This window comes from Protopterus annectens, chromosome 1.part2, assembly GCF_019279795.1.
Source record: "Protopterus annectens isolate FY-2018-M chromosome 1.part2, PAN1.0, whole genome shotgun sequence".
In the NCBI taxonomy this organism is placed as follows: domain Eukaryota; kingdom Metazoa; phylum Chordata; order Ceratodontiformes; family Protopteridae; genus Protopterus; species Protopterus annectens.
This window is the reverse complement of record NC_056727.1, coordinates 1,193,961,671-1,193,973,813: the sequence shown is the minus strand read 5'-3', so window position 1 is coordinate 1,193,973,813 and position 12,143 is coordinate 1,193,961,671. Positions and strand designations below refer to the sequence as shown.

General features: G+C 40.5%; 1 protein-coding gene across 1 annotated transcript in view; it reads left to right on the top strand.

The window, feature by feature from the left end:
- The window catches only part of CTPS1 (CTP synthase 1), a gene marked incomplete in the record, with an annotated part of 606,469 nt that overhangs the window by 337,640 nt on the left and 256,686 nt on the right, over positions 1-12,143 (top strand). The window contains 1 exon segment of the mRNA XM_044060229.1: positions 8,315-8,403. Coding sequence (XP_043916164.1) covers positions 8,315-8,403 — 89 coding nt within the window.

Sequence of the window (12,143 nt, the reverse complement as noted above, 5' to 3'; positions counted from 1 at the left end):
GTACCAGCTAACATTAGACCTCATTCTACGAGAGCCACAGCCACCTCCACAGCCTTCTTAAGAGGGGTGGCTACAAAAGACATTTTAGAAGCTGCCACAAGGAGCTCCGTGCATACTTTTGCCAAGAATTACAATTTACCTTTATACTCCAGATCCAGAGCAGGCTTTGCTACGGCTGTCCTGCAGGGTATCTTAGCTACACCATCCTTTTCCTAGTACCTCCACCCCCAGATTGGCTATGGTATTCTACCCATATGTGATGACTGCAGATGCATCCTTGAAGGACATAGTACAGTTTTGTACCTACCATAAATGTAGATGTCCGATAGGTATGCATCTGCAGTCAGGTTTACCCTCCCTCCTTTCCCTCTGTGGTATTCCTAGGGTGCTTACCTCTATTAGCTAGCTGGGGGGATCTATTATGGTGTTTGTTTTTACATGCATATATTTTTGCAAGTGTTTGGATTTTTTTATTGCTTATTTTCCAAATTTAGCCTTCCTAGAGGGCACCTGGCATCTGGGGCAAGAAAAACTGAGGAAGATGGCGTCTGCTGACGTTTTTATACCCCAGGCGCTGTGATGTCGGGGAAAGGGCGACATCAGCCGACGCCGCACCCAGACTTTGGAATCCGGCCGACCGAGGGGCTGCCTGAGGCAGTACAACCCATATGTGATGACTGCAGATGCATACCTATTGGACATCTACATTTATGGTAGGTACAAAACTGTACTTTACCCACCCTTCTACTTCTTTTACTATGTTTAAAAGCCTTTTTAGTGTATTTGCTTTTGTTTGGAGGTATATTTCTGTGTTTTAAATTATATACGTATATATATATATGTGTGTGTTTTTGCTCCCCATTTGGGGGGCACCTGACATCTGGGGCAAGAAAAACTGATGTAATGGCATCGGCTGCATGTTTTATACCCCTGATGACTTGACGTCATGGAAGAAGGGACAGCAACCGATGCAGGACCCAAGACTTTGTTAATCAAGCTGACTGAGGGCAACCTGTCAGCAAATTACCCAAATGTAATGATTGCAACAATGAATGCACTCTAACATCCACATTTATGGTAAGTGTACACAACTGTACTTTTCCTCCCTTGCGCCCTTTGGCTCCAGGGTTTTGTTGAGCCAATGGCCTTGCCACCACCTGAATCGGTTCCAAAGGCTTGACTGATTTAGGCTTCAGTTTCTACTGTGGCCTTCTTGACTCCAGGATAGTCCATGCCTCCAAGTCTCTAAGCTGCCCTGCATTCAGGTATTCCTGCCTCTTCTACCTCACATTTGTATCCTCCAGCATCGGAAAGCCATGACCAGAGGTGATGCAACAGGAAGCACCTGGTTTCCATGAAGGAATCCCTCATTGAGAATACAGACCTCGGAGATGAGGGGGCTCTCAAAGTTGTCGTCGCCAAAAGGAAATGCCAGGCACCTTTCGGGCACTCCACCCCATCAAAGAAGGGGCATAGCTGTCAAGATTCAGAAGCTGCTAGAAAGTAGTCATCCAAGAGATCCCACCAGAGCAGCAAGGATCCAGAGTCTATTCCAAAGTTTTTTGATACAAAATTAAAATTAGCATCTCTGGCCAATTTTGGGTCTAAGCAAGTTGAATTGTTTTGTGAAACAGACCATGTTCTTGGATGTCGCAATGTCGACCATTCTGTCTCAGCCAAATGACTTGTTCAGTCTCAAGGATGCCTACAATCATATAAAAATAGCGCAGGAAATATTTATACTTCTGGTGGGGAATGTGTCATTGCCAGTTCTGGATACTGCTTTTTGGTGGTCTCAGCAAGTGCATGGCAGTTGTGGTAGCCTGGCTCAGGCTGCAGGGATTCCAGGTTTTTCCTTACCTGGATGATTGACTCATCACTGCTTCCCTGACAAGACTCTCATTCCAGGGATGTCCAGCATGGTTTCTAAGGCTTTTCTTAAGGGAATGTTCTATCGTGCCTTGTTAGGGATGCCGTTCCTCCTTGGGATGTGCACTTCACACTTCGAGTTGCACTCTCGCTGGCCCTCCTTTTGATTCTTCAGCCAGTCTTCTTGAAGTTGTCTTGGAAGTCTACTCTTGGCTGTAACCTTTGCTAAACATGTCAGACCTGCAGACTTTATTTTTGGTATCTGTATCTGTTTTTTTCACAAGAACGGGGATTCTCGTAGAACTGCTCTTACTTTTTTTGCTTAAGTTAGCTTTTGAGACTGCTTTAAATTGGGCATTTATTTGCATGTAAAGATAAATCCGTGACACTGTCCAGAGCACAAACCATTTATTGTAAAACATCCAACAGACTAAGCACCTTCACCCATCATTCTATAGGGCGCCTTCAAAGTAAAATTAATTCTATACAGCTGCCCTTTTAAAGAACCAACAATTACTCAGTCAATCGAGTAATCAATTAAATATATCCCCATCATTAAAATGAACATGCAGCTTAAATATGCACTGTAAATAGTACAAAATGATTAAAACTGAGACGAAGTTTCAAACTTCATAAAACTTGTTAAATACACAAATTTAAAAATATACATGTAATTCATATAAATGTTAGAGGCTCACTGCTGCTCAGTGATGATAAAAACTAAGCTAAAAAGTTGAAATACAAACTTAGGTGAAGATTGTGTGACCCACACTATAAAAAAAAAAATACCAACTGTGATATATATTTTAAAATACTAGAAATAGAAATACAATCATTGATGCCCAGTGGTTTGGATGCATCCAATCAAAGTTGCCATAAACATTCCTTTATTTCCAACATAGTTTTAAAATCACCACCAGCATCAGACTTTGGTAACCTATCAATCACAAAAAATAAGAACCTTTTAAAATTCACACACCTCACTGTGGGCATACAAGGCACTAGCCATTTTTTTTATTTTTACCATCGCTGTTATGCTCTAAAATACGTTTCCTAAACTTATGTATAGTTTTGCCCGCATAAAATGCCGGGCAGCTTATGCAGGTGGCTAAATAACCATATCTGCGTTGCAGTATCCTGGACATGTAAGAGAACTATTATGGTTATTAATGTACAAATATGGCCCAACATTAATAAACCTACAAGTGCTACACATACCACATTTACTCATCCGGGAAACATTGTGGTTGGGAGGTCCTGGGCCTCTTTCCAACAATTCTTTCAAATTCCATCCCTCTGCTATATGTAAAAGTGGGTGAAGGACCCATTGCATCTCTCAGAGCACCAGTGAATATGCTGTCCCATGTTGCATTTGGATGATCCTCTTAATATTGGGTACAAAATTATTATAGTGTAATATCATTACCGCCTTCCTTGTAAATTTATTATGTTCAGTGACCCCTTGGTTAACAAAATTGAACCCATCCCTTGTGTGATCCAAGAGAATGGGCTCAAATTCAGTCTTCCTCCTCTTTAAGAATCTCTCTTTGGGTACTAATCAAGAAGTCCATTGGATAACCCCTATTGCTAAACATGTCTACTAGATTGGACATTTCTTAAACTGGTCATCCTGGCTGACTAGCCTTGATAATCGGACCATTTGTCCTTTCATGACATTCTTCTTAAGGGTATAGGGGTGACAGCTTTCAAAATGAAGAAAGGAATTACTGTATGTTTTTTACGGAAAATGCTTGAAAATATTTCCCCATCCTCTTTGTACAAGAGTATGTCCAGAAACTCAATTCTATCTGTGCTACTGTGACTGGTGAACTTTAAAAATCCAGTAGTGTTCTCCAGATAGTTGTTAAATTCTAGTAATTCCTCTCGTCCCTCTCCATATGATTAGTATATCGTCCCGGTATCGTACATAACCATTTTAGACACATATTCAGAGTTAAAACACATATTGCTTCTCCCATTCTGCTAACACTATGGTCGCATATATTTGGGCACATCTATTGCCCATCGCCACCCCTTTAATCTGCTTGTAAAACTCACCATCAAACAGAATAAAATTATTCAACAAAACTGTTTCCATCAAATCAACTGCAAGTCCCCTTTGGACATTGTAAAACTCACTAAACTCAATCAAGCTGTTGCCAAAAACTTATACAACTATGCAAATATATACATTATGTTTTGTGATGGATGCCGGTGGTGATTTTAAAACTATGTTGAAAATAAAGGAATGTTTATGGGAACTTCGAATGGATACATCCAAACCACCGGGCATCAATGATTGTATTTCTGTTTCTAGTATTTTAAAGTATAAATCGCAGTTGGTATAATTCTTTTTTAAATTGTGGGTCACACAATCTCACCTAAGTTTGTATTTCAACTTTTTAGCTTAGTTTTTAACATCATTGAGCAGCAGTGAGCCTCTATAAGATTTATATGAATTGCATGCATATATTTTTAATTTTGTGTTGAACAAGTTTTATGAAGTTTGAAACTTCGTCTCAGTTTTAACCATTTTGTACTATTTACATTGCATATTTAAACTGTATGTTCATTTTGATTACTCAGTTGATTTAATTGAGTAATTGCTGGTTCTTTAAAAGGGCAACTGCATAGGTTTAATTTTACTCTGAAGAAGCCCAACAGACTAAGCACTTTCACCCATCATTCATTCTATAGGATGTTTTACAGTAAACGGTTTGTGTGCTCTGGACAGTGTCGTGGATTTGTCTTTACTAGTTGATGTGTTCCGATGTATGCGGCATCTGTGTATGTATCCTGACCTGTTTTTGGAGCCTCGAGCTGTCATATTTAATACATCTTATTTGGATTCTATTTTCGATTTTTTGCATTCAGCTGCTTGATCAGAGGCTCTCTACTCCATTATGGAGCGGCTGCTATCTCAATACGTAGATTTATCCAAGCAAATTATTTCCCTGCTGCAAAACAAGAAGGGTGGCAGTGAGGAAGACATAAATGGGACTTTAACCTCAATGCAGGCAGAATTGCTTACGTTACATGCACCCTCTTCTAGTGGGGATGTTGCTATACATATTGCTGGCAACGATGCTAATACTATGAATCCTGGAAGGCACTGTGTAGGTGATTGTCAGTAACATTGCTTCCCCTGATTTTGAATTGATGGCTCCACCCACCTTTAACGCAAGACCATTGATGGGCAGCAATGCGAGTTTCGGTACTTTTAACTCTCAATTACTACAGTTTGAAAAGCTGACAAAAAAGTTTAAATCCCTGCAGATGGACAATGTTTTTTTGGAGAGATCTATTTAGCTTAACCAGGTACCGAGAGGATTGAGATGTAAATTACCTATGGGTATAACTGAAGACTCTTGAGGCTTTTCAGGACCTTAAAGCCCTTTTTGACCGTACAGGTATGGATATGATGTGGATTATCCGAAATAACAATGTTAAGCTAAGTAAGTTAAAAAAGACTTAATTACATTAAAAACAAGTATTTATAATTTACTGTAAGAGGTCAGTAAGTCTCGATTTGATAAAATTGTAACAGACCTTGATAAATTTGTCAAGATTGACCTTGAACGTAAGCAGGGGAAATTGAGAGACACTACTAAATACACTTAAAACGGAGCATATCCAACCACTAAAACCATGGGTAATGTGATGAATGTGGAATGTGGTAATGCTAATTTAATGGCAAAGGATGACAATGAGGTTACAGCTACTGATAACTGTGTAGACAATGAGGTTTTTTTAGATCCCGCTCCCCTGAGACGGTCCGATCGTATACAGAACTGCAAGCAAGTACAGAATAGCATAAGTGGTAGGTACACCAGGAAGGGGACAAACAAGCCGAGGGAGATGGGGGGGTCAACGTTACACATGCCACACTCAATCAGTGGCACATTTACAAAACCAATTTTCAAGTCAACAACAGAACAAATTACAATTAAGTGCAACTTGTTCTTTGGATGACAGGCCCCTGGACAATTCTGTTGATGTTTATTGTGCATTTTTGGAAGAATTCAGTCCTGGGATTATGAATTCTCAAAATGATTCAGGGGCACTTGTTTGTAAGCATTTTTGTACTAATGACGTTTCCATTTATAATTTTACTGACTTGGATATTTGTTTTGATCATGTATCGCTGTTACAAAAAGGTTTCTTTTGTACCTACACACCAATATGATGTGTGGAGGCTACTTTTGCAACTAAAACTTTATACCAGACTTTTGAATTTGAAGGTATTTTTTTCTAACAATGTTAGCCCTACTGTTGATAATAGTTTGAGTTTTAAACGGACCAGTACTTTTATTCCACCTGGTAACCCCACTATCATGGTATTTGAACTTTTATGTGAAACTCAGATTAGGAGATGTATTTATGTTGACAAACATGTTATGGAAAATGTATCCAGTGCTGAGAAATTTTGTTTAAAACAACTCACTGAAACAAATGTGTATACAGTGATGAAACCTGATGGGGGTGGGGGGTTGTTCATCTTCCTGTCTCCTTGGCTAAGAAAAAGATTTTTTTTTTTTATTCCATAGATGCTATTTTGATCATTCAGGTAAAATATTAGGAAAACTAAATCTGGTCAAGCAAACTGGTAGAGCTGCTTTTTTGAGTAGAAAACTGGGCCATCTAATCACTAAGCCAACTTCTTTGCATAGGTCCACTAACTGCATTGCATTGTATTATGAGAATTACAGCAAAACTTTGCAGAGTAAGATATTGTCCACTACTGCAGCTTTTAGGAATGTATATGCCTAGGTTATTTGTGATGCTGTAACATGGGCAACTACTGGCACTCATTCTCAGCACTATAGTCTGATGTGCATTCCAGAGGTGTAGCAGGATTTGTTCTGCATGTTCTATGGAACATGCTTTCGATCATGCACTCATAACTAGGAGATGGGAACATACTTCTTGGTCTATTTCTCGCTTGTATACTGAGTTTCTATCATCAGTGACTGTTACACACATGTTCATCATTGTCCTCATTGTAAGCATATTTACCATCAGTAATAGGATTATTGCTGCAAGAAAGACTGCTCTGTCTTTATGGACATGCACATTGTGTTTGACTGTGTTTCCAGATATTCAGTACCTTTTAACGCACACATTTTTTATGGTTCTTTTCAACTGAGGTTTGTCTGTGATTCGATAACTGTAGAAGGTTTGAAAGTATATTTCAGAAAATTAATATTTATTGTAAACTAGTGAGTGCTATTCGTGTTGGGTATAGATTTACTTTGAGTGTGCTTTCACGCCTCTTGCAACCTTTTAACATTCCCTGAGATGTTATTGTGCGTCACAACTGGGCACATAGCTGCTCTTTTCATAGCCAATGCTCCCTCTAGCAGCGACAGTACATGTTTATATAAGGGTTTCTTGCGTCTGTAAGGGATGTGGCCCGAGGACTAATACCAGCTTCCAGCCTACATAATGAATTCCTGAAGTGGTGAATGCTCCATTCAGACATATACTTTTAAGGTGAGTGAATTTGCATGACTGTACCTTCTGGGCAGTTAGCATTTCACTAAACTGGAAATTAGTACAAGGAATTTATTTATTCATGTATGCCTGTGTAATTTGTGTATAAAAAAAATTGCTTTTCATAACCGGAGTATAGCCGGAGGTGATTAAATCACAATGCCATTAACAAGTTTTGTAGTAAGATCATATTTTTAGGTTTACTTTGTCTTAAAAATGTTGACCCATTTTTCATGTAATAATGAAGGTCTTGGACACTATTCACATAATTGGTTAATGGGTGCTTACTAAGCTATTGATCTTTGATCTGGTATTTATGGGATTGTATGGCTAGACTTTAAAGTTTTTAGCCCGTGGTGGTGCTGCGGTAGTGTTGTCGCCTCATAGCAAGACAATGTCCCGTTCAATTTTCAGCTAGAGCGTCTTCTGTGTGGAGGCATACATGAATGGGGCGTGCCTTCGTTGAAGGTTGTGCGTCAGGGCTGGTAACCCGGTAAGTAAAAATCCACTACTAATCATTAGCGGACCGGAGTTCCGCTGTGGCGACCCCTAACCGGAAAAAGCCGAAAGACACAAATATTTTAAGTACAAATAACCTGGAAATGAGTAGAACATATACATGTTGCCCCAATTCATGAGGGTCAAGGGTGCTAAACCAGGTAAGGTGGTTTAAAGTTTTATTTTCGGCACAAAACACCATTCATCGTGTTAGCATTTGTATGAAAATGATTGTACACCATTGTAGCCAACATCTGTTGCAAGGATGTTTCCCCATTTAAAGTTAGATATTTAAAACTGACTGTAAAGTGCAAAAACATTTAATGGAATACCTATACCTTAATTCTTTTATTCTCTGTTATGCCTACTTTGTATTTTCCATTGCATTGCATCTTTCTGTTTGGTTGAGTGCTATGGATGAATTTTTAACTGAGGCCTCATTTTTTGTTTTCAGTATATTGATTCAGCAGATTTGGAACCAATAACTTTAGAGGAGGATCCAGTAAAATATCACGAGGCCTGGCAGAAGCTATGCAGCTCCGAGTAAGTTATTTTGAAGCTTGTTCACTCTAAGAAGAAACTGAAACAGAAAATAAGGCACACATTATTTTTGTGCATGTTCAAAAGCCGATTACCTTTCTATGAAAGTGTAACAGAAAAGTTCCTCTGGTGCTTTTTTTTTTTTTAGGGGGTGGGTGTCTGGTGAGCAGCGGGTCTAGCAAATTGTCATCTGTCTGGTTTAGATCCAAGCAGTTGGAGTTTATATTTTGTTACCCCCCCCCCCCCATATCTCTCTCTCTCTCCGTGGTCAGAGGTGGTGTTCCCTGAACCTAGATTGTCAAATTCAATATCACAAAACCACATCTAATGCTGAGGACCTTCTTTTATTATTCTTAGATTGGTTATACCGTGTCCACCAGCCACATTTTGACAGATGACTTCAGTAAAGTCTTGCATTAAGAGCATCTGCAGTGATGTAATGTCATCTGTAAGTACACCTCTGGAGCCCTTTCCATTTTTAATACTGTCCAACAATGCATCTCAGTTTTTCTGTTGGTAAAAGCCTGCATTCAGATGCTGCTTGAACATAACTATAAGTATCTGTATAGCCATTAAATTGCCGTTTATGATCTGTGCTGCGTTTGTTTGTCCTGTAGAGCATGCTTTCGACCATGAAGGCGCATGTTAGCAACTGCCATGTTTTCCAGAGTTCCAACCTAGTTTTATATGTGTGCTGCATGGTAGTTGGCACAAGGACTGGCAGGAAGGTCTTTTAGCAACCCCAGGCATAAATCAGAAAATCAGCACAAAAATGATCATTCGGAGAGTAGGTAGAAGCTTGATCCTACCATCATTGAATTCAGTGCTCACTACTATCCTTTGAGGTGGTGACCTCGCCTTTGGCTCGCAATAGCTTAATTTCCAACTTATCCTATAGTTTGGTGGAAGGTAGGTGAGGCACACCTCCAGCTTCCCAGTCTTTCGGTGATTTGTTATGGGGTTCTTGGGTTCCCAACCAGATGAGTGGCCAGAGATCGGGGTCAGTTAGCTGGTCTAATCTTCTGGGAGAAGTCTGACTAGTGGGTCTTGGATCTGTGGTACTCAAAACTGAAGTTTTCTCTTGGTACAAGTGGCCAAGTTAGCAGGTTCTGCTTGCAGAAGGTTAATCAGGCTATCCAGTCCAGGGTTCTCATCTTAAGGGTTAGCAATCAAGCAGACATTTGACATATGGAGTGCAAGTTTGTGTCATGGGGCTCGCATGCTCAAGGAATTTATTGTAAAGACCCTTGGCTGGCCACTGGTATGTGCTTTCCCTTATGTTCTGCTGTTTAGCTGTCATGTAGTCTAGAACCAGTTTCTGGTCTCCAGACATCCACTGGTAGACACGCATGTTCATGTGATGGCAAACTTGAGCTTCTCCCCATTGTAGTGTGGATAGTGTAGACCTCCCTTGAATTTTGGCTCCTGCACTGAATTGGGGGATGCTGAAGTGATTCTCTTCGAGGTGGACAAGGTAAAGTTTCTATTCCTCATCCACTGCTCCACCAGATGACCTCACCTTTGGCTGTCAAGCTTAGGAAGAATAGTTTGGACTAGCCTGAGGCTGTTATCCCCTTCCTTTCAATATTGCCTGACAGAAATTTCTTGTGAAGAAAGCTAGGTATGCTTAGGTTATCCATCAAATAGTGTCATATGTGATGCTGTCTGCGCAACCTGCGACTTCTACCCCTTCCTCTCTCCAGGAGGTGGATGCCCTTTACAAGCCCATGTTTGAGTAGTGAGACCAAGTTACCAATTGTGAACTCATTTGTATGCTTACTCCTTGGTGGGTGATGTCTTGTGTTCGGCATAGGCCCTAGAGAAGACTGTATATTGCCACCTAGCCATTTGATGGGTCTAGGACTTCAGTTATGCCAAAGCATGGTGCTCTGCCATGTTCGGACCTAGCTCTCAAGTGTTTTTCATCTGTTCCATTTCCTATCCCACTTGTTTAGGAAGACTGCGGACAAGGTCTTGGACTTCCAGAGTCTGCAGTGAATTATCATGTTTCTGCATTGTCATTTTGACTGCATAGATGTATTGGTAAGGACCGCAGACTTAAACATGCTTGTGTAGGGTGTTGTAGCTAAGATCCTGTTATCTGAAAGAGGGCAAGAAAATGTTTCTTGAAGCACAGTTCTTGGAGAGGTTGCCACTTGACCAGTCTGTTCAGTGACTGACTATGCCTTTAGGAGGAAATGGTCCTTCATCAGAGTGTCTTTATGACCTACCTCCCCCCCATCCTTCGTTTGGGACATTACCAGCCCTAAAGGGAGAGTGGTTCCTCCTTGGGACCCAGAAGGAGCCTCCATGTGGAAGACCGTTAATGTCACACAGTGCTGCCCTTCTGGTATGTGCTAAATCGCCAAAAAGAGAAACCTAGTTCAGCCTCAGTTCTGACTCCGGTATATGTGTGTGTGTGTGTGTGGGGGCTTACAAGACCTCATCTGGTTTGTGGAGCCATTGTATGCTTCAGTGTGTTCTAAACTTTATTTTGGCCATGTGCTGGAGAGCTAACAGGTTCTTCCCCAGAAAGGGCTCTACTAGTAGATCAGTGTGTTTCAGCAGAACTTGGACTAGCCTAGACTACATTGCTCAAAGGAGTATTACAGGCTGTCTTGGTTTTGAGGGGGAATGTATGTTTTATGCATTTTGGCCACCAGTGGGACAATGATTTTTATACCACTCTCATCTCCAGCTCCTGGTGGTTACCTTGCAGATTACATTTTTCATGTTTGTCATTATGATCACTGACACTGCACAAGTAGTCTTGGCTGTATGGATTATATCCTGCATAGGATGCACCAGCCAGCTTCCAACGCTTTAGGGCAACCTCTGAGCACCCAAAGTGTTCAGCTGGAGTTGAGCTGAAGAAAAGTAGTAGTTTGAGCACCATGCCCTTCAGAAGCTAACCTGCTGCTGAAGAACATTCCTCTTGTAGGCTTTCAAGGATTGACAGTCAGCTAACACTTTCCATTTCTGGACAAGTAAGTTTCACTTCAGGGAAAAAAAACTTCCACCCTTAGTTTTAATTGATAGAAATTAAGCTATTTATGTGAAAAAATAAATATTAAGCTAGAAGTGTTTGTTGCTTCATGTGATTCTTAGTAACGTTTAAATGGGAGCATTACTTTGTACTTTTGTGGGGTAAAACAGGTGTTAACACTACTTTTCCTGAGGTATTTTACTTTTGTGGACTGGGATACATATCTGAAGTGCTTTTTTAATACTTTTTGTTGGGGGGGGGGGGGTTACTTTTTATATTTATTTATTTAACTACTTTTCTGGTTTACCAGCTACTGCTACAAGGCTTCCCTGGGAATTAGAACACCCGTCTAAAGACTTTCCGATTTGCTTCTAGTTGTTCACCAAAACTGTTTTTGAAGGGCATGTCATACCTCAAGGCATTTAGGCTTCTCATATCAGCAGCTAGGTGCCTCACCATCGTATAGTAGCTTGCTGTACCTCTATCTCAAATATTTTTTCTTGAAGACACTTCTTTTAACAGCTGTTACCCCTTCTAGGAGGATTTGAGTTGCAGGCCTTGTTTTACATAGAGCCTTAGCATTCTTCTGCATTAGCACAGGGTATTCCAAAGACTGGTCCTTTCTTCATGCCTGTTGTGATGTGAGGTAGTGCCATCTGTGCCAGGGAGAGTAGGGTGGTGCATGTTTACATATGCCAGCATAGCTAGCTGGACTTTTGTAAAGAATTTTATGATCTTCTATTCGTATGCTGCATTA